At 41.2% G+C, this 23,232-nt stretch overlaps 1 protein-coding gene across 6 annotated transcripts in view; it reads right to left on the bottom strand.

Moving 5' to 3' along the window:
- The window catches only part of TMC1 (transmembrane channel like 1), a 133,455-nt gene that overhangs the window by 29,999 nt on the left and 80,224 nt on the right, over positions 1 to 23,232 (bottom strand). For 5 of the 6 annotated variants that reach the window (XM_061470818.1, XM_061470816.1, XM_061470821.1 and 2 more), the window contains exons 5-8: positions 20,369 to 20,729; positions 15,944 to 16,084; positions 3,709 to 3,799; positions 2,386 to 2,467 (exon numbers count right to left, since the gene is read on the bottom strand). In XM_061470818.1, coding sequence (XP_061326802.1) covers positions 2,386 to 2,467; positions 3,709 to 3,799; positions 15,944 to 16,084; positions 20,369 to 20,729 — 675 coding nt within the window. The remainder of the gene's footprint in view (positions 1 to 2,385; positions 2,468 to 3,708; positions 3,800 to 15,943; positions 16,085 to 20,368; positions 20,730 to 23,232) is intronic. The other variant, XM_061470820.1, reaches the window with a different exon arrangement.

The raw sequence follows: 23,232 nt of genomic DNA, 5'->3' as shown, positions 1-23,232 counted from the left end.
ACATTTTGCTACATGAAACTGCAGTCCATGGGAACTGACATGGGTACGGACACATCACAAACAATGTTATCCAACAACAGTAACTATAAAAGTATTGATCCTGGTGTCCAAGCCTAGCATTGAACCATTTTCTTCAATCACTCCTCACTATTTTGGGTAGACTGAAGCATCCAGTGGTTACATGCAAGGTGTTACCTCTCCCAACAAGATTCTTTTAAGGTGTTCAATGTTCTGCATTTAGCAAGTCTTATGTAAAGTCTTAAGCAACCAAAAATATTTTTCTGCTAAATTCTTTATAAGCAGTATCAGGCACATTCTGTTCACTTTCTGATGTCATGTGTTTAATTTAGTACTGTTATTGTTATTTTACAAGGGTTTGAACTAAGCCCCAACATGCCTCTCCTTGCAGAGTTACCACTGCTTCTTTAACACAACTGCATGTCTGAAGAAAGTAATTGTTAAACACATTTCGTTCCCGGGAGTTCACACACACAAGCTTGAAGCTGAGCGTTGAAAAGGTGGCTGCTCCTCCTATCTGTTAGGTATTTGATCTCTGATCAAATCTGGAGATTTTGATCAGAGATTGGTATAAAAATGGTTTTACAAATGATCACATAGTGACTCTGCCAACCTGAAATTTTGGGAATGCAGGGTAATCCTTGACTCAGCACCAAGAGTTTGTTAAATGCCAAGAAACAGAGGATTACTCTTTCCCTTTTAATAAACATGCAATACATGCACCGCCTACGTATAAATTCAGATGACACTTGATTTTCTAGAAGAAGTTGAAGCAGTAGTTTTTTAGCCTCTGTGACTCAATGTATCTTAATCTTTACTTTCCCTTACACACAGACTATACTTTTTCCATTTAAGTTTCCCATAATTCTCCTTGTTTAATACCTAAATCCCCTTTTTTTTCCTTGGCAGCTTTATCAGTGTCATCATTAAGATGACCTTGATCTTAGTACTACAAACGTATTAATATGAGGTACATCCTGAGAGCTACTGCTTGGATTAACCAGAATCAAGTAAATTGTGACTGCAAACTCTTTTCCTCAGCAATATTTCACAGCTCCTCCCTTGAAATAAAGCCTTATTCTAGACTATACTTTCCGACCAAAGTTCAGCGGATGAAAAATAAAAATAAGTAGAAAAAGAATAAACAATCTCACCTGTTGAGATTATTGAAAGTTGCTATCCCACTGCCATTTGGGGACCTTCCAGGTAACAGTAAAACTGTTGCTCATTTAAATGAAAAACTAAATAGATATAAAAGCAAGACTGGAAAAATTACCCTGTTCTATTTTTTTGCATTCTGATTTTACAGGGAAACAAATGTATCTGTTGGAAGTTACTACTAGCAGAACAGCTTGTGCCATGACTACTCCCTTGCAGACACTTGCAGAAATGTTGTTCTCACAAATCCTCGAGATGTCTGTTGTATCTCCAGACCAGTAAGAGACCATGTATATCTAACTGCCGAGATTGATTTTAACTACACGCACACAGCAGCTTCTTTCTAAACTCTGCCTCAAGTGAGTAGATAATTTGTTGAGGAGTCCATACACCATATGTTTCAGGACATTATGCAAGTTCTTCTCAAGGGCTATTTTGCAGTCAAAACAGCACAAAATTCACAGTTTATCATTTTCCTGTTATTCTGCTGTTCTGGTTATTGACTTTTGATGCAAACCGCAACTTCTTCCAAAGGCAACTTCTCTAAAATCAGTTTGCATCACACTTTCATCTGCATTTCATCAGTGGCAAGCTTCACTCGGGTACCTGTGTAATTAAGCTAATCTCCTTCAAAGAAAGGTCTGAATTTTAAATGCATCACTGGAACTTAAACACAAAACTGACATGCCAAAAACCTACTCTCAAACATAAACATAGTACTAAGTACCCTGGGTGCTTTTATATTTATGCTTAATACATGGGGACATACAAGACCACTGTTGTTTTCTCTGTATTGTATTATATGGTTGAAAATGAGAGCAATAATGCCAAAATACCATTTGCATAAGGCTCAAGATGATGAAAAAATATCACAGAAATAATTATAGTATAAATGCACACAAAATAAAATGAAGGTAGGCAATATCTAAATCCTACTTCCATTTTCAGGGATTAACTTCATCACTGGCTGCTAAACTGTATTCAAGATTTTTATCTGTAAATTGATAAACATTCTCTCAAGGAAATTTTCAACTAGCTATAATATCCAGCTCAATAAATGTTAAGAAAAATTAAATACTCATTGAGCTTATACTATACATTCAATACAGACCTTTATTTCTAAAGTATTGATAAGTAACTTACCATTTTTACATGCATCAGGAATATGATCCTAGATACTATTCTTTATTACCATCCTTAAGTACTTACTTTCAATTTCCTTAATTTTCATTTCCCAGGGTATGCAGGCTGTCTTAAAATTCTCAAAATCTCTCTGAAATTTCATCCACTTCTGAAATGGGTCACAGATAGAAAAGACGACCATTATCTCAGTTCCCAGATGCTGTTTCCCTTGAGATAACGTAACCCCTTAATCATTCACAATATCCTTTGACAGAGCCCACTGCAATAGAAGCGCTAGCTTATGAAGAACCATCTTCTTTCGTTTGTTCTGAATATGTCTCCTACAGGCTTTGTGTGAATCCCTCCCTCTTCCACAAGAAAAATGATTAAATAACCTCTACTTTTCATTCCATTCTTTTTTTTTTTTTTTAAGAATTGTTTCTGAGAATTTAATTTATTTCCTGTGCTATTCAAAATTCAGATCTGGAGCTCAAACTGTGTGGTTTAATTACAATTATTCTACACAATAATTTATCTATTAGATAAGTGTAACTTCTGTAATAGAGCTTCTTGTGCCCAGCTGAGTTTGAAAGCCTCACTATTTTTTGTGAACATTAATGTTTATGAGATGTGACTCAGCAGATGCTTGAGTCTGTGATGTTTGCAGAAAGTCCAGTCTAACTAAGGGTAAACCTCTCTGTAGCTAGTAACCTTACCAAATATTCTTAGCATCATTCTACATAAGCATTTTAGTTTGGGGCAAGAGTGTGCTTTTGAAGCAAATCTCCCAAACCATCCTGATTTACCACACTTAGATTTGCATTGTATAGCAGTGTTAGAGCATAAAACTAAGTCAAAAGATGTACTTGAGGACCACCTTAATCCACATCCACTGCTAGTGGGTATTTATTGTTTGAGACCACAAAGGACTTATCTGTAAGAGAGACCTGCCAGAATACATATCGTGCAAACATTGGATCCTCGGCAACCGCTGTTCAGCCTTTCAGTCACAATCCTACAGAGCCATATTACTTCCTAGAATATATGTAGCCCTGGAGCCTTAGCTCAGTGGAGATGCCTACAGCACTTTTGCTGTAGGGCAAAAAGACACAATAAGAAGGTTGTCCCAAGGGAGAGACTGAGCTTTGGATTTAACCCACTCAAAAAAAAACAATATATATCAAGAGAAATTCACAAGATATTAAACTCTTGCAAATTATTCTAAAATCAAGCCTCAATCAAATAGTGAGTTTGCATTAGAAATATTTTCATGCAAGAGCAGTGGAAATAAAAGTGTCAAAATGCAAAGAAAGACAAGGAATTCTGTTTATGTAGGTGGGTATATATGGCAATAATGGACAAAAGGCTCCCCATTTGCATTACATGCAGTTAGTGAAATAATAAATTTACCTTGGTCATCATCACTTTGTATGCATAGAATTTTTTTCCTTTTCCTTTTCCAAGAGCACCTTCAAACTTTTCAACAAAAAGCTGGGCTTCCCTGGAAAATGAAACCAAAAGGAAGATATAGATGATGCTACGGTAAATTTCATATTGTCTCTGATGCATCAATGTAATTTTTTATGTTCTAACTCCTCAAAGAGTTTTGTAAAATTTTATTCCCTTAGTAATGTTTGCAAAGAACAAGGCTGAGATTTTGTATTTCACAGAAGAATTATATGTAGTGCAAACAGAACACGCAACTTCAGTAATCTGCTCTCAAACAAATTCATTTGGACCTCTGAGAATTGCTTACATCCAGTTAACATTGTCAAATACTTTTAGTCATAGTGACTTTCTTTTGCGGTTCAGCTGCTGCTCATATGTGCCACTCACAAACTATTATTCCTCCTGCTTCCACCTAATATAAATCGTTGTTGGGCTATCTAAGCAAAATTTATTTTCAGTTTTTATTTTGGAAATATGTATACATTAAGGCCTTGGTTCCTGTCCGTTTCACCTTCTCAAGGCTAGACTTAATTCAATTCTTCAGTATTTATGCATATATCATTTCTAATTGCACCATTCTTAGAATAATTTTATAGAAGTGTTGCTTCAGTGGTCCCCAAAAGACTAAAATTTTGCTTATAAGCATATGGAAGTTGAATAATACCATGGTGCTACAAACATGAAATGAAGATTTTAAAATTGTTTTAAAAGGCATAATGGCTGTGAATTAAAACAATTTCATCTAATTTTTATCTGTAAATTTGACTATCATAGAATCATAGAATATTTAGGGTTGGAAAGGACCTTAAGATCATCTAGTTCCATCCTCCCTGCCATAGGCAGGGACACCTCACACTAAACCATGCCACTCAAGACTCTGTCTGACCTGGCCTTGAACACTGCCAGGGACCGAGCATTTACCACTTTTTTAGGCAACCTATTCCAGTGCCTCACCATCCTCACAGTAAAGAACTTCTTCCTTATATCTAATGTTGTCTCTATTGAGAAAATGTGCCCTAAAGGTTAAATGTCCTAACCTAAAACACTCAAAAATAGAGTAAGAACTCTTAGCTGTCAATATATGCACAAAAGTGTATTACTATCCTGTCACCACACTAGATGGCTGCAAAGCTTTGTATATTATATTAGGTATAACACTAAACACTTGAGAAAAGACAGACTATTGGGAAAATGTTGATGCACAACTCTCCAGAAGTGCTACAGATAAATTCACTGAGTAAAATAAATTCCATTCTTATATCTTCTGTTCAGATATTTTATGCAAGCAAGCAAAAATATTTTGTTAAGCTGCAAAATCTGACAATGGCATTGTCAGAATGGTTGCGTAGTTATGATAAAGGAGAATTAAAATTATGTATGAAGAAGGCTATTACCTGTGTCATAATTTCCCTTAACTCATAGTTAAAAATCTTAACTATGATTTTTTTAAAAGATGGTTAAAAATCATCTTTTAAAATACTGTGTATTTTTAGTAACTAGAAATACTTGAGGCGATCTTCATACTACCATTTGAAGACCTACCAAACTCTTTCCCCACTAGACACCCACTGCACCAGTCTCTTTCGCTCACAGTAACAAGGCTCCAAATGGCTTTTTGTTTCTACACTTCCCAAGACTGCAAAATTGAGCTACTGTATTTAGCTTTCACTCTTCGAGAGCTTTCCACACTTGACAGCCCTCTGAGCACTCTCACCTTCCAAGTGCTCACACCTAAACCCAGATGGTGAGGCATTAGGATCAGTGCCAGTTAACCTGACCTCCCCAGGAGTTCAGCATGCATTTTCCCAGCACCTGAGATTCCCTTTCCTTCTTTAAAGACAGAGGTTGGCAGAAGCAAAAACTACACACAACGAAATGTATCCCAATCCAATCACTCTTTTTTTTTTTTTTTTTTCCTGTGGTATAAGGCAAATTCAGATTTTTTTTTTTTTTTAAAAACACCCAGCCACTACCCCAGCCACGCATTACACCTATTCACCACTTCTTCAAAGTGTTCCTCAGGGACCCAGTCAGTGTCTTTTTAATGCTCTAGATCCCTTATTCGCAGTTCTGCTTTTCTGGTTCATATTTGTGTTCTGGATTTTGGAGTCTGATCTTTCTGTACTTTAGCTAACTTTGTCACTGACTGAGCCTTCCTTATTTTCCATAAATTGAGCCTTTGAAAGATTTTCTGGCTCAGCACTCACATCTCATTCTTCCATTCTGATTCTCAAAATAAAATTCAACTTTAAATTTCAGCCCCCCTCAAATAAGTCAGAGGAAACAGACTCTTCCAGTGCCCAAGAGTCCCTTTTAAATCCATGTCCTCGGGAATTAAAATCTTGTTGCACTGTCAGGAGATATGAGGCAGTCCTAGCAGCAGATGGCAGCTTCCTCATAAACTCTGCACTCAGTGCTGGAGCAATACCATAAAAGCAGCCAGAATCAATAAACTGGAAATGTACCTGCTTCCCAAGGCAGCATATTATATTCTGGATTTAAGAGGAAAACTTCCCACTACCACTTCTATCACTAGGTAATTCAAGCACTTTAGCTTGTTTATGAAAAATTACTGAAATGAAAGCCTCCAGAGCTGCAGAAAACCTCTGCTTTCGGTCACTAATCACTTGATGTTACACGGCAGAATATGAGGATTTCAAATCACAGGGATTTTTGTTTGGCTGGTTTTGGGGGTTTGTTTTGTCATTTTGTTTGTTGTTGCTTTGGTTTTGTTTCTTTTTTTTACAGTAGAAGTAAATTGGAAATCTAAGGGATAGTATGAAAATAATCATTAGCATAAAAAATCCTCTGTAGCAGATATGAACATATTTTGCACCTATAGCTGAACACAGAAATTCTCCACAAACATACTCTGCTATAAAATTAAGCCAAAACAGAGCAAAATGGAACTTTCTACACTGGAAAACATAGAAAAATTTATTTCTAACTCTTAATCCAAGGCTTCTGTTCATTTGTTCGAAATGTCTTTTCACAAAGTTTTTTGCAAAAAGCAGTATTTCTTCTTCCTCTCTACCTCCTGGACTCTCCATCAAGCAACCTTTCACTTCACCACTTTTAGCACTATTTAAGACTTTTCTCAACGACAAACCAAAACATTGCTTTTTGAACAAGGTGATCTGGATCTCCAGGTTTAATGCTGCTAACCCTCCTGAATGCTTCCCTGAGTCTTCTTTTGCCAGTGGCTAAGGTTTCCTTTCTCCCTGAATCTCTTCTTCCTCAACACGGCCTGCTACAATGTGTGCTGGGTACAGAACTGTTATAAACTGCCCCTAAATGTTACTGCTTTACAATCTGTTTTTCTCAGATTTTCACTTCATTGGTCTTCATTGGACTGAGTTCATCATTGCAGCACAGACAAACCAGACAATGATCTGAAACTGATACTACCCAGCTGACTGAGTTACATATGCAAGATCAGAGCACAAAACCAGTTGGATCCATGCATGCACAATATTTGTGAAGCTACTTTAATGTTTCGTGAAAAAAGTATGAAGCAACCCCTTTCATTTTTTTCAGATATGGCTTTCCAGTGCTTATAAATTTGTTCTATAAAATTGGACTTGTAGTATTATTTAGTTTTACATTTATATTGTATTTATGTTCTAGTCTAGTTACAATATACTGTGGGGTTTTGACTAATTGCATTTTTTACAATAAAGCGTATTTTAAACATGCATTAGCTTTCAAAAATGCATTAAAACCTGCCTATTAATATTTCCCTTTTTTGTGAAGTAATAGCCAAAATCATCACATAATAATGCAAAAATCATTGCATAGTTAATAAAAAGTAACACGTTATTTGGCCCAAATGGTGTGATGAATGGAATTAAATCCAGTTGGCAGATGGTCACAAGTGGTGTTCCCCAAGGCTCAGTACTGGGACCAGTTCTATTGAAAATATTTTTAGCAATGCTCTGGACAAGAGGACCGAGTACATGCTCAGTAAATTTACATGCTGGGAGTGGTGGCTGTTGGAGGTTGATCTGCTGGAGGAGAGGAAGGCTCTGCAGAGGGATTTGGACAGGCTGGATCAATGGGCTGTGGCCAGTGGTATGAGTTACAACAAGGCAAAGTGCTGGCTACTGCACTTGGGCCACAACAACCCCACGCAAAGCTACAGGCTTGGGAAGAATGGCTGGAAAGCTGCTCAAAGGAAAAGGACCTGGGGGTGTTAACTGATAGAGCTGAACATGATCCAGCTTGCGCCCAGGCAGCCAAGAAGGCAAATGGCATCCTGGCCTGTATCAGCAATAGTGTGGCCAGCATGGCCAGGGCAGTGATCATCCCCCTGTACTTGGCACTGATGAGGCTACAGCTCGAATCCTGCGTTCAGTTCTGGGCCCCTCACTAGAACAGAGACATTGAGATGCTGGAGAGGGTCCAGAGAAGGGCAATGAAGCTGGTGAAGGGTTTGGAGAACAAGTCTGATGAGGAACAGCTGAGGGAACTGGGGGTGTTGTCTGGAGAAGAGGAGGCTCAGGGGGACAGTACTGCTCTCTACAACTACTTGAAAGGAGATTGTCCTGATGCAGATGTTTGTCTCTTCTTCCGAGTTACAAGTGACAGGACAAGAGCAAACGGCCTCAAGTTGTGCCAGGGGAGGTTTAGATTGGATATTATGAAAAACTTCTTCACCAGGAGGGTTGTCCAGCATTGGTACAGGCTGCCCAGAGAAGTGGCTGAGTGACCATCCCTAAAGGAACTTAAAAGATGTGTGGATGTGGTGTTTAGGGATGTAGCTTAGTGGTGGACTTGGCAGTGTTAGGTTACAGGCTAGGCTAGATAATCTTATGGATCCTTTCAAACCTAAATGGTTCTACGATTCTGTGATTATTATGCAGTTCAAAGAAATTATTTTTAAAAAAGCATTTTGTGAAAGAAAAGAGTGTAAGCCTTCTTCCACTCTTGGAACAAATGACATCAAGTTACATCTGATGTTTTACAAGCACCTTTTCTTTGGATGTGCAGTGGATTTTACCAGTTAACATTCTAAATAGCATTTCCATACCATTCATTTAGAAAGTGTAAGTCTTACAAGGGAAACCCACCACGTGAAAATGTACAGAGGAGTTATTAAGTGCCCCACAGCAGCCTGTTAACTGTATTCATGAAGATTTGCATGACTTAAAGATCTTACTTAATTGGTAGTTAAATGCAAATCTCAATAACAACTTGATCCTGAAATGAAAAAGTCCCCCCAGAGTTCAGAAATACCCGAAAAGCAAATTCACTGCAGAAGCAGAGCTTGAAAAAGGGCCTACGGGTAATGAGGCAGTAACATGTGCAGTTACGTGCAAGGAAGGAATACAGAAACCATAACTACCAGGTAATGCTGAGCCATCAAACAGAACACGTTTTCCCTCACACCCTCAGCTTTTCTTCCCTCACCAGCTCTGCAGCAGTTTAGTCCCACTGTGTTACTCCTGACCCCTGATTTGTAGGGTAAGGAGACCTTTCCCTGACTTCTTAAACTTCCTGGATTTAAAAGTTCAGGAACAACTTGGCATGATTCAGCCAAGGAACAGGCTTACAATCTCCTTTCAGTGTCTGTCACACGTGGTTTTTTTGATTAAATATAATTCAACATGTTACTTAATTCAGGTTTCTAACTTGAATTCTAAACTACCTCCCTGAAAGACCTCTGTTTGTACATGCCTGCAGACTTTTGACACACTTTATCCTTTCCTCCATTTCTCCATTTAAAAATAAAATGTGAAGACAGGAAGAATGATCAAGTGATAAAAAGTAGTTCTGAACCCACAGAACTGTTTTAGAAATCACAACAACCAAAACCACATACATGTCTATGCGTACCTATTTGGAAGTAATGAAACTTCACTAACATGAGGACGTGTCAAAACCAACACAGAGCGACAAAACTGAGCTTTGTAATCACTGGTATCATGTGTTATAGGTAAATTATCTATATCACAAGACAGGCCAAAGTGTGCCCTGTTAGCTAACCGTGAATTTAAAGAAGCTTCTGAGAAACCTTATTAATTGAATTACAGACACAAGGAACTAATAAATGTTGCATGGGGTCAGGCATTATTGTCACAGAGAAGGCAGAGTTAATTATTAATACCAGGTGTGGAGTTACAGCTCCCAAAGTGTTAGGTGTACAGTGCTATGGGCACTTCAGTGTTGCAGAGGGAAGATGCATTACAGCTCTTAGAGGTTGTTGCTAATGAATAGAATTCAAGTGGATTGCTCACATTTTTCAGTAACAGTTCAGGAAGGTTTCAGTCTCCACGATCCAAAAACTCATTTAAAAGAAATGTCTTATTAATATCGATTACCCAGGACTTCTCCAACTCTTAAAAAGATTGGCTAAAAACTGACTGCAAAACAACTGTTGGCAGGCACAGCTCACTTGAAAAGCAATTCAGTGATAGTAATGGGCAAATTATGGTGTTATTTAATACCCAGCTGGCCTCCAGAACATCCAGTATGTCCATAGTAAGAGAGATAAAATACTGATTCACTGTAATACAAAGAGGGCATCCAAAGATGAGAAATTTCCACCATCCCACACATGTACCTTATGTATCATTGGGTTTTGTATATATACTTTAAAATATTTCTTTTCCAATTCATCTGTTTTGATGGGTAATCTTAAGTCATGTAATGAAATAAATGATGCTAAGAAGTACTGAAAAATTGCACACTATATTCTCTCCCTGGCAGATGAAGCGAAGACTACTCTGCTCTTTACTCTTTTTCTTAGAAAAAGCCAAAAAGTTGTCATGGCTCTCTTTAAATCTGTATTTAATTGGAAGTCCTTTAGAAAGCCTAAGCTTGATATTTGACTGCCTTTTTAATTTTTATATTGTCATTTTACTTGTTGTGATAGTTTGTTAACTGGCTTTAAAGTAAGACCACTATTGGTACATTTCTGGACTTGTGTTCAAGTCTCTGATTATATGGTAACATAACAGGCTTTGCTGGTGGATATAAACTACATAGTTGTTAATAGCGTTTGCTATTCTATAGCACAAAACTTTGGCTATCCAATCAGGTACACGCACTAACAAGGGGAGTGAAATATGCATAGCAGAGCCAAACACAGTAGCACAGCTTTTAAACCTTTCCTTTCTTTCACACCTGTGCAAAACCCGACCAAGAGAATGAACAGACAGGGATGCAGTCCCCAAAAATCAAACCCTCAGAGGTAAATTAGGATATCTTTCCCTGGAGGTTTTCCAATTTCAACAGTTGAAGCAGTGCCCATGAGTTTTATTTTTTGTGCCTTTTTGTAATCCAAAAATATTTTCAACAGTTTACTCCCCATTTTAAATCTCAACGTTGTAAGTAATGATTGATAGTCATTATCATCTAATGGATCTTCAGGTTATTTTGTCCTGGCCAAAAGGTTGCCTGAGTAGGCAGCATCAAGAGGAAAAATTATCTCCCATTGAAAAGACACAACAGCAGTACTCACCAACCATTAAACCAGTAGGAAAAAAATGAAGAGAACAAGAAAACCTTTCTGAACAGGAATATTAGTCTTAGAAAAGAGGAAACATCTGGACTGCAAGTAAATCTATGCTCTCACCAGCACAGACCACTATGTCCCCATCCCACAGTCTAACCTCTGTTTCTTCAGGGTTGGGAGAATGGTGATGCAGTTGTGTCCTGGGTTCAGCAGTAGCAGTCATGTTTTTTCCTTTGTGGTAGCTGGTGCAGTGCTGTGTTTTGACTTCCAGCCTGAGAATAGTGTTGGTGAAGCCGATGTTTTCAGTTGTTGCTAAGTGATGACTGCTTCTGCTGAACCCAGGACAAGTTGCCTGCATAACACCTTTTCAGGGCTTGTTCCTCACTTTTTTCACATCTCCAGACCTGTAAAGATCTGACCTCAAGGTGAGGTGAGAGTCTGACAGTGCCAGTACAGTTCAGCTTCAAACTGCAGAGGAACATTCTGCAGCAGAGCCATGTCTTCAGCTATGGTTCTTCAGAGAATAATCAGGGGCTGTTTGAAATGCATCTTTCAAGACACAGGGATGTAAATTAGAAATGAGAGTTGAACTAATTTGCCAGTGCATCTCTATTAAGAATGCCATTTAAGCTAGGTCTTGACAGAAGGCATTTTATAGAGATCATATAGTTCTGCATCTGTGTTCTAAAGTTATCATTCCTTCATGCATTTTAAGAACAAAGATTGAAGGAAAAGTTTAACTATTTTACCAAGTGGTCACTAGAGCCAAATACAAATAATCTTTCCTACCCTATAATTACTTATCAATTTCTTATAACATCAAAATAAGTGGAAATTAAATCTTTACCCCAAAATAGGGGAGGGCTCTGACAAATCAACATTTCTTTAAAACAAAAAAAAAAAATATTTAGAATCATAAAAACATAGAACCATAGAATAGTTAGGGCTGGAAAGGACCTTAAGATCATCCAGTTCCATCTCCGCTCCTAACACTAAACCATGTCACCCAAGGCTCTGTCCAACCTGGCCTTGAACACTGCCAGGAATGGAGCATAAAAGGATGGAGAATGAAAAGTCCTAATCAACCCTTATATTCACTTTTCAAAATGATATGAAAAAGTATATATATATATATATATTTGTTTTATTTTGTCACAAATATATAACAGATCCTGGAGCATTCCTGGGAAAACGTTTTTTTTTCATTCTCGGAAAAAGTATGTGCTAATACAGAATAAACATGGTAGTTGGTTTTGGCACAATAAAGGATATTTCTCATAATGCTGTGAAGAAATCTCCAATTAAGTACGTCTCTATTGTGGAAACTGGAAGACAAAAAAATAGGGAGATTTCTTGTTCCATCTCTAAGAAGATAGATAGGTTTCTTTTTTTCCCCCATATCCCATAATACACTAAATCCTGCACAGAGGAAGAAGTGGGTGACAAAGAAATATTTGCTAATAATAAATGTTGACCAAAAGTTTCAACAAGAAGAGATGCTCATATAAGGGTACTCAAAAGTCACATTATTGATTTACAAGTTTAAGGACTTTAAGGCAAAGTTTGTCCATTTTCCACAGGTACAAGAATAATGCCAATCCCACTAATGATTCTGTTATAAATCTTATATGTCTTGCTAAAATACAAAACAAATACACAGATACCCTGAAAAGTCCTGATATAGGCACTTCTGCAACTACAGTCATAAAAGCACATCCATTGATTAGATATTACTTCTTATTTTAAGCAGTATAGTAACACCAGGTTACATTGCAGCTTAGTTGAAGTTAGACTACAAAGAGCCAATTACATAAACAGGACCCTAGAAAAATCAGTCTGCGATTTTATTTTGGTATGTAAATGATGGGGTTCGACTTTTTAAAAGTTCTGAGTGCTTTCTAATTCCTTTATTTTCATTTAAAATGCTAAACACAGATTTAAAGGCCTAATTCTCAGCACTCAGGTTAAAAATGTCACCAAATATTGGGTTTTAGCTTTTATTTTTTCATTCCAGGTGTTTGCTGAATTTATGTGTTTCCTCTGCTGAGATATGCAGGACTCTGTCGGAACTGCAACACTCTAAATAAAATGCCTGGAATAAAAAGTGACTATTTTTGAAATCTTATTTGACAGAGAAACATAGTAACAAATGTAATTCTTAAGTTACTTAAAGTAGATTCAAAACAATTAAACTGATCTGAAGAACTGTAACTTGCTTTTGGAATACACATTTTTCTAGGACAAATCAGCTGATATTATGCTTCCTGGCCTTCTTTAGAGAGGGCTGTACCAAAAGATTAAAAAAAACCCACATTTTTGCAAACTGCTGTAAGAACTCATTGATGCATCTTGTTTACTAAAACAAATCTTCTAATGTCAGCAAATGAAGCAGAATGCTTGTCTAGTTTCCAGGCTAGATTTCTTAAAATATAAGAATTTAAAAGTTGCTAGACTAATGGACTCTTAGGTACAGTTGCTGCCCATGCTGAATGTACAAGGCCCACTCCACCCTGAATATGAACAAAGAAATCATTAAGATAAAAAGGCAGACAACAAGGGTAGGAGTTTGAAAATTCACCACTGGTTTAAAGCCCACCTCAGAGAAGAAAAAAGTAGAGAGGTGTAGCATTCGCTGAGGATTGCTAGAAGAACTTTCTCTTTTCCAAGCTAAAAAACTCAGCTCTCTCAGTCTTTCTCTCTTCATGGGAGAGGTGTTCCAGATCTGAAAATTTTTGTGGCCCTCCTCTGGACCCTCTCCAGCAAGTGTATGCCCTTCTTATGTGGGGGCCCCAGAGCTGGATGTAGTACTCCAACTGGGGTCTCATCAGAGCAGAGTGGGAGAATCATCTCTCTCTACCTGCTGGCCATGCCTCTTTCTATGCAGCCCAGGACATGGTTGGCTTTCTGAGCTGTGAGCATGCAGTGGTAGCTCATGTCTAGTTCTTCATCCACAAGTACACCCAAGTCTTCCTCCGCAGGGCTATTCTCAATCCCTCCATTCACCAGCCTGTATTGATACTGGGTGTTAGTGAAGTTTCTCAGCAGGATAAGGGCCTGCAAGCATGATGCCTCCTGCAACTGGAATAAGAAGGCTTTGTCAATAGGCTCCCCTTGATCAGCAGCCTGTAGTAACTGCCAATTACAAGGTCCCCTTTGTCAGTTTGGTGTCTAATTTTTTCCCATAAGTTTTCAACCAGTTTATGGCTACTCATCAGAGACAGTTCTTCAAAATCTATCCATTGCTCGACACAGAGGGCAATCTCTCCATTCCTCCTGCCTCACCTATCCCTTCTGAACAGCTTGTAGCCATTGATAGCAGCGGTACAGTCATGGGATTTGTCCCACCAAATTTTAGTAATTGCAACTAGTCATAACAGCACAGTGGCTTCCAGTTCCTTCTGTTTGTAGCCCATGCTGTGTGCATTAGTGAAGAGGCATTTCACCTGGGCTATCAGCCATGTCATCTTTTTAGAGGAACATAATAATTACAACAAAAATAACAATAACAATAAATAATAATGAAAACAATAAGGAACACTTAAATCCTTTCAATTACTTCCCTTGTGCTTCCATGTTGTTCTTACTACCTCAAAAAACCTCTAGCTCCTATCTGTAGGACTTCAAGCAGCCTCCAGTGCACCCAGCATATCACAGAGCAATAGGCTGAGGGCCCTCACAGCACCCCATCTCTCAAACCTTGGTGCATTGTCCCCTCGTTTGTAATGGGCAAGCCTGATGTTATCCACTTCCTCCTTCAAGTCTACTTTAAAGCTCTGCCAATCAACCCCATTAGCTCATGAGCAAAGACTTTCTTCCCACTTTGAGAGAGAAGAATTCCATTTAACACCAGCAGTCCTGGTGCCATGCAGATCATAACACAACACGAGCCATGGACCCATGTATTAATCGACTGGATCCATTTGACTCTTCCAATATTACTACCCACAACTGGAAGGACAAAGGGAAAAATTGTCTCTGCTCCAACCTCTGTTACCAACCAAGGCCCAGAAGTCTCTTTTGATTGCCCTTGAACTATGTATTGCAGCGAATGAGTTATTCAAAACGGAGGAGCAAACAAAGAATTTTGGCAGTTTTGGCAAAAGAATAAAGTTCTCTGTGTTTACCCAGTTACCTCTGTTTGCTGGAAATGTAACTGTAAATGAAAACTTAATTTTTAGCCTTAAAAAAAAAATAGAGTGATAGGTTTGCTAGGGCAAAATACAGTTCTGTGTGTGGCATACATTAAAATGCATGAGCATTTTAATCATTTTCCAATTAGTTTGGGTTTTTGTAAGTCAAAAAAAAAAAAAAATCTGTTTTGCTTTCCGAAAAGTTAAAAAAGAAAGATAAATCCTCTCTTTCTGCCCCAGTAATCTTGAGGTATTCCTGAAATAGCATCATTTTTCTTGAATAAGATATTAAATTTATTCATGGAAGAATTTACCTATTTTTACCTAACTGAAGAAAAATGAAAGATTTTACAGGGTGGTGTAATGGAAACTTAAAAAGGAAAAATATTTATGTTTTTCATATCTCATTTCAGGTTTACAGAGACAAGAAAGCCCTGATCTGCAATGCCATTTACTTCCACTTTCTGTGAAAGCACACGGTGGGAAAGAGAGATTAGAGATGGTTTGAAGTTAATTATAACAGTAGTCTAAAAAATCCCTAAAAGTTAAAAAAAACAGTGCAAAGTGCAAAGCAAGATGGCAGATACTCATTACAGTAATCAAAACGTACTTCAGGACAGACAACTTCTTTTTCATCTTCCATGGCTTGTTTCGTAGTGTGGCGATTAGTTTCTTTTTTTCTTCTACCTCTTCTTTCAACTTGGCCAATTCCTCCTCTGTAATTGGTTCCTCTTCAGAGTCAGAATCAGAGCTTCAAACAAATGCAAGAAGAAAAAACATCACCAAAACTCAGAAAGGACAGAAGTATTCACAGAAGCTTGGTGTTAATTCTTCTTAAAGACCTAGACAAATGCCTTCACTGCTTCACAGGGGGGAGGACACAGTTCACTTAGACTTGTTAATTTCAGTATGAAAGGCAAAGCCTACACACAAAGTGCAGAGCTACCTCTGAACCAGCACTACAACCAGAGCATCCCATGGAGAGTGGGCAGGGCTCCAGCGGAAGTGTCTGACAGCCACCGATTGTTCCTTCAGGATTAACCAGGCTCCTAAGAGTCCAACCTAAATTCAGTCAAGTGAGGAAACTTGACTGAGGCCATAAAAATGAACTTGCTCATCCCACTGCAGTGTGCCACAAGAGAGAAAAGAGACGCCACAACCACAGCAAAGACAAGTTTAAACACCTGATGAACAGCCCATCCACTGATCAAGGCAGCAGCATTTCAGAGATGGGAAGGATTCAAAGCCAAGTAGCAGAAAGGCTGTGATGTGTCCTACCACTCAAGGTAAGCAGACATAATAGTATTTGGCATCTCCAGATATGTTGTGCTTGTAATCTGAATTTCTCCATGCACCAGTTTCCTCTTCTTACACAAGCAAACAGAAGAATGATATAAAGGAAATTATTAGACTCTAATTTCCTGTCCTAAAAAGCTGAAAGCAATCATAGAATCATAGAATCAATAGTTAGGGTTGGAAAGGACCTTAAGATCATCTAGTTCCAACCCCCCTGCTATGGGCAGGGACACCTCACACTAAACCATCTCACCCAAGGCTTCATCCAACCTGGTCTTGAACACTGCCAGGGATGGAGCATTCACAACCTCCCTGGGCAACCTATTCCAGTGCCTCACCACCCTAACAGGAAAGAATTTCCTCCTTATATCCAATCTAAACTTCCCCTGTTTAAGTTTTAACCCATTACCCCTTGTCCTATCACTACAGTTCCTAATGAAGAGTCCCTCCCCAGCATCCCTATAGGCCCCCTTCAGATACTGGAAGGCTGCTATGAGGTCTCCACGCAGCCTTCTCTTCTCCAGGCTGAACAGCCCCAACTGTCTCAGCCTATCCTCATAGGGGAGGTGCTCCAGTCCCCTGATCATCCTCATGGCCCTCCTCTGGACTTGTTCCAACAGTTCCATGTCCTTTTTATGTTGAGGACACCAGAACTGCACACAATACTCCAGATGAAGTCTCAACGAGAGCAGAGTAAAGGGGCAAGATCACCTCCTTCAACCTGCTGGTCACGCTCCTTTTGATGCAGCCCAGGATACTGTTGGCTTTCAGGGCTGCAAGCACACAGTGAAGCCAGCTCATGTTCAGTTTCTCATCAACCAACACCCCCAAGTCCTTCTCCACAGGGCTGCTCTGAATCTCTTCTCTGCCCAGCCTGTAGCTGTGCCTGGGGTTGCTCCCACCCAGGTGTAGGACCTTGCACTTGGCATGGTTAAACTTCATGACGTTGGCATCAGCCCACCTCACAAGTGTGTCGAGGCCCCTCTGGATGGCATTCCTTCCCTCCAGGGTATCAACCGAACCACACAGCTTGGTGTCATCAGCAAATTTGCTGAGGGCGCACTCAATCCCACTGTCCATGTCAGCAACAAAGATGTTAAACAAGACCGGTCCCAACACCGATCCCTCAGGGACACCACTTGTTACTGGTCTCCAGCTGGACACTGAGCCATTGACCACAACTCTTTGTGTGCGGCCATCCAGCCAGTTCTTTATCCACCGAGTGGTCCATCCATCAAATTGATGTCTCTCCAATTTAGAGACAAGGATGTCATGTGGGACAGTGTCGAACGCTTTACACAAGTCCAGGTAGATGATATCAACTGCTCTACCCCTGTCCATCAGTTCTGGAGCCCCATCATAGAAGGCCACCAAATTGGTCAGGCAGGATTTCCCCTTAGTGAAGCCATGCTGGCTGTCACCAAGCACCTTGTTGGTTTTCATGTGCCTTACTTAGCATGCCTTCCAGGAGAATCTGCTCCAAGATTTTGCCAGGCACAGAGTTGAGACTGACTGGTCTGTAATTCCCTGGGTCATCCATTTTCCCCTTCTTGAAAATGGGGGGTTTATTTCCCTTTTCCCAGTCATCGGGAACTTCACCTGACTGCCATGATTTCTCAAAAATGTTGGCCAGCGGCTTAGCAACTTCATTTGCCAGCTCCTTCAGGACCCATGGATGGATTTCATCAGGTCCCATGGACTTGTGCATGTTCAGGTTCTTAAGATGGTCTTGAACCAGATCCTCTCCTACAGTGGGCCTAAGGTCTTCATTCTCACAGTCCCTGCTTCTGCCTTCCAAGACTTGAGTGGTGTGGTCAGAGCCTTTGCCAGTGAAGACCGAGGCAAAGAAGTCATTCAGAACCTCAGCCTTCTCCAAATCCTGTGTAGCCAGTTCTCCCGAGAGCTTCCTGACGGGATCTGCCTTCTCCCTAGTCTGTTTTTTATTTGCTACGTACCTGTAGAATCCCTTCCTGTTATCCTTAACATCCCTAGCTAAGTTTAATTCTAACTGGGCCTTAGCTTTCCTAACCTGGTCCCTAGCTTCCCAGACAACATCCCTGTACTCTCCCCAGGCCGCTCATCCTTGCTTACACTTTTTATAAGCCTCTTTTTTCATTTGAATTTTCCTCAGGAGCTCCTTACCCATCCAAGGAGGTCTCCTGGCCCTCCTGCTGCACTTCCTTCTAGTTGGGATGCAACACTCCTGAGCTTGTAGCAGGTGATCTTTGAATATCAACCAACAGTCTTGGGCCCCCGTGCCCTCTAGGGCTGTATCCCATAGATCCTTCCTAAGCAGGTTCCTGAAGAGGCCAAAGTCTGCTGTTTTGAAGTCCAGGGCAGTGAGCTTGCTGCACGCTCTTCTCACTGTCCTGAGGATCCCAAATTTGAGCATCTCATGATCACTGCATCCAAGACTGCCCTGGAGCATCACATTTCCAACCATCCCTTCCCTGTTGGTGAGCACGAGGTCAAGCACGGCACCTCTCCTTGTCGGCTCCTCTGTTACTTGCAGAAGGAAGTTGTCTTCCAGTCGAGGAACCTCCTGGATTGCATGTGCTGGGCCGTACCAGCCTTCCAACAGATGTCCGGGTGGTTGAAGTCACCCATGAGGACAAGGGCCTGCGAGCATGAGGCTGTTCCTATCTGTCTATGGAGTGCTTCATCCGCAGGTTCTCCTTGATCAGGCGGTCTGCAACAGATCTCCACAGTAATGTCTCCCATAGCTATATTCCCTTTAACCCTGACCCACAAACTCTCTGTTGACTGCTCACCTGTCCCCAGACAGAGTTCCATATTCTCCAGCCTATCCCTAACATAAACGGCAACTCCCCCTCCCCGCCTGCCAGGCCTGTGTTTTCTAAAGAGCCTGTAACCTTCCGTTCCAACACCCCAGTCATAGGAGCCATCTCACCATGTTTCTGTGATGCCTATTATATCATACCCCATAGACGTGCACACATCTCTAATTCCTCTTGTTTGTTCCCCATGCTACAGGCATCTGTATAGAGGCATCTGAGCCGAGCTCCAGCTGAGGCTGGCTCATTGGCTGGAGCGGCTGGAATAACTCTACATTGCTCTGAGCATTTATTATAGGTGCTGGCAACTGACTGATCTTTTTATATAGAGCTGACTCAAACCTGACTGCGAAAAAAGAACTTCATGTTGTGAAAAGTGTTAAGATTTTAGTTCTGTATTGGAAATAAAACTAGACCTTGGGTATTTGCAGGTTTATCATCTTGGGTGTTGGGGAATTTTAGTTTTGATGAAAGGGAAAAGCAAGAGCGGTCTTACCTGTTGTCACATCTTTCTGCCATTTGCTTCTCTCCTCTTTTATTTTCACATGTATTCTACAGAGAACTGCTCATAAACTTAGGATATTTAACTATAATAAGGGTGACCCTGGCTTGAGTTCCTATTCCACATGTCCAGATTTGACCTAATCCTCAGGGTATCAGAAGTCACAGAAGGGCCGGGCTTGTCATTTCCTGAGGTCACACCCTGGACCTGTGACCCTGACTTCATTCTACTGAAGTGGATATGGATTTGTGGGAACTTTCCATTTCCATTCAGCCAGCATTTCTTCACTGAAGAAAGAAAAAAAGTATCTGTCCAGCTCTAACTGGGCTATAATGAGTAAGGGAGTCATACTGACCACAGGTATTTCACAGCTATAAATGAAAGGAGGTTTCATGTAAGATAACTATGGTCTTACATTAAAAAAAAAAAAATATTGAATTACCCAGATCCTGATTTCTTTTTGTCTTTTTTTTTCTTGTTGGCCTTCTCTTTTTTCCCTTTCTTATCAGACTTTTTGTCCTGTTTCTTCTCTTTGCCTTTCCCACTTTTACCCCCTTTCTCATCTTCCTCTGCATCATCTTCTTTGGTTTTCTCATTTGCCTGGTTCTTCCTGGTAGGGTCTCCTTCAGAGTCACTGCCCTCATTTCTAGCTGCTCGTCCCCGTCCTCTACGGTTTCTGTGCCTGCGATGCCCAGCTCTCCTTGTACCATCTTCATCATCATCATCCTCCTCACCACCACACCTGGCTCTCACTCTAGCATGTCCCCTTCTGGTTCTCGGTGTTGCTCTCTTCCCTCCTTTATCTGTGATAGAGGGGAAAAAAAAACACATCACACAGTATCACAGTATGTTAGAGATTGGAAGGGACCTCGAAAGATCATCTAGTCCAATCCCCCTGCCGGAGCAGGAACACCTAGATAATGTTACACAGGAATGCATCCAGGCGGGTTTTGAATGTCTCCAGTGAAGGAGACTCCACAACCTCCCTGGGCAGCCTGTTCCAGTGTTCCGTCACCCTCACTGAGAAGAAGTTTCTTCTCAAGTTTAAGTGGAACCTCTTGTGTTCCAGTTTGTACCCATTACCCCTTGTCCTATCATTGTTTGCCACTGAGTAGAGCCTGGCTCCGTCCTCGTGACACTCCCGCTTTATATATTTATAGACACTGATAAGGTCACCCCTCAGTCTCCTCTTCTCCAAACTATAGAGACCCAGCTCCCTCAGTCTTTCCTCATAAGGGAGATGTTCCACTCCCTTAATCATCTTTGTTGCCCTGCGCTGGACTCTCTCCAGCAGCTCCCTGTCCTTCTTGAACTGAGGGGCCCAGAACTGGACACAATACTCCAGATGCGGTCTCACCAGGGCAGAGTAGAGGGGAAGGAGGACCTCTCTCGACCTACTAACCACCGCCCTTCTAATACACCCCAGGATGCCATTGGCCTTCTTAGCCACAAGGGCACAGTGCTGGCTCATGGTCATCCTGTCGTCCACTAGTACCCCCAGGTCCCTCTCCCCTACACTGCTCTCTAACAGGTCGTTCCCCAACCTATACTGGAACCTGGGGTTGTTCCTGCCCAGATGCAGGACTCTACACTTTCCCTTGTTATATTTCATCAAGTTACTCCCTGCCCAACTCTCCAGCCTATCCAGGTCTCGCTGGATGGCAGCACAGCCTTCTGGCGTATCAGCCACTCCTCCCAGCTTAGTGTCATCAGCAAACTTGCTGATAGTACACTCAATTCCCTCATCTAAATCATTGATGAATATATTAAATAATACCGGTCCCAGTACTGACCCTTGAGGCACTCCACTAGTTACAGGCCTCCAACTAGACTCAGCCCCATAGACTACAACTCTCTGGCTTCTCTCCTTCAGCCAGTTCGCAGTCCACCTCACTACCTGATCATCCAGTCCACACTTCCTCATTTTAGCCGCGAGGATGCTGTGGGAGACTGTGTCAAATGCTTTGCTGAGGTCAAGGTAGACCACATCCACCGCTCTGCCATCATACATCCACCGTGTTATTTCCTCATAAAAGGCTAAGAGATTGGTCAAACATGATTTCCCCCTGGTGAAGCCATGTTGACTGCCCCTCATAACCTTCTTATCCTTGATATGCCTTAAGATGGTACCAAGGATAAGGTGTTCCATCACTTTCCCAGGGATGGAGGTGAGGCTGACCGGTCTGTAGTTACCCGGGTCCTCCTTCTTGCCCTTTTTGAAGACTGGAGTGACATTTGCTTTCCTCCAGTCCTCAGGCACCTCTCCCGTTTCCCAAGACTTGGTAAAGATGATGGAGAGTGGTCTAGCAATGACTTCCGCCAGTTCCCTCAGCACCCGCAGGTGCATCCCATCTGGACCCATGGATTTATGGATGTCCAGATTGCTCAACTGGTCTCTAACCCATTCCTCATCGACTAAGGCAAACCGCTCCGTCGACCTGACTTCATCTAAGGTCTCAGGGGTACAGGGCTCTTCAGGACTGCCCGCAGCAGAGTAGACAGAGACAAAGAAGGCATTCAGTAACTCTGCCATCTCTTTATCTTCTGTCACCAGGGCACCCATCCCGTTCATCAGTGGGCCTACATTGCCTCTGGTGTTAGTTTTGTCTGCCATGTATTTAAAAAAGCTCTTTTTGCTGTCCTTGACCCTTCTTGCCAGGTTTAATTCTAAGGAGGCCTTAGTCCTCCTAGCTGCCTTCCTACATCTTCTAGCAGCAGCCTTATATTCCTCCCAAGTGGCCAGCCCCTCCTTCCATGACCTGTAAACTCTCCTCTTCCACTTGAGCATACCCAGCAATTCCCTATTTAGCCACGCAGGTCTCTTGGCCCTCTTCCTTGACTTCCTACGTGTCGGGATGCTCCGATCTTGAGCACGGAAAAAGCAGTCCTTGAATGTCAACCAACTATCTTGGGCCCCTTTACCTTCAAGCAGCCCTGCCCATGGGATTTCCCCTAGCAATTGCTTGAAAAGGCCAAAGTTTGCCCTGCTAAAGTCCAGGGTTGCAATTCTACTTGGTATTCTACTAGTCCTGCCACACAAGATCCTGAACTCCACCATCTCGTGGTCTCTGCAACCAAGGCAGCCCTCAACCCTTACTGCTTCGACCAGATCCTCCTTGTTAGTGAGGATGAGATCCAGCAGCGCTCCTCTCCTGCTCGGCTCATCCACCATTTGCAGGAGGAAGTTATCATCCATACACTGGAGGAACCTCCTGGACTGCGGCTGGGTTGCCGAGTGGTCCTTCCAGCAAACATCAGGGAAGTTAAAATCCCCCACGACAACCACGGCCTGTGACTGTGAGGCCG

The sequence above is a fragment of the Pezoporus flaviventris genome, unplaced genomic scaffold (assembly GCF_033815535.1).
Source record: "Pezoporus flaviventris isolate CSIRO_AGI_PZ_B2104156 unplaced genomic scaffold, CSIRO_AGI_Pfla_v1 ptg000064l, whole genome shotgun sequence".
NCBI classification, from domain to species: Eukaryota; Metazoa; Chordata; class Aves; order Psittaciformes; family Psittacidae; genus Pezoporus; species Pezoporus flaviventris.
Note: the sequence above shows the minus strand (reverse complement) of the source record. Positions and strands in the feature narration are given on the sequence as shown.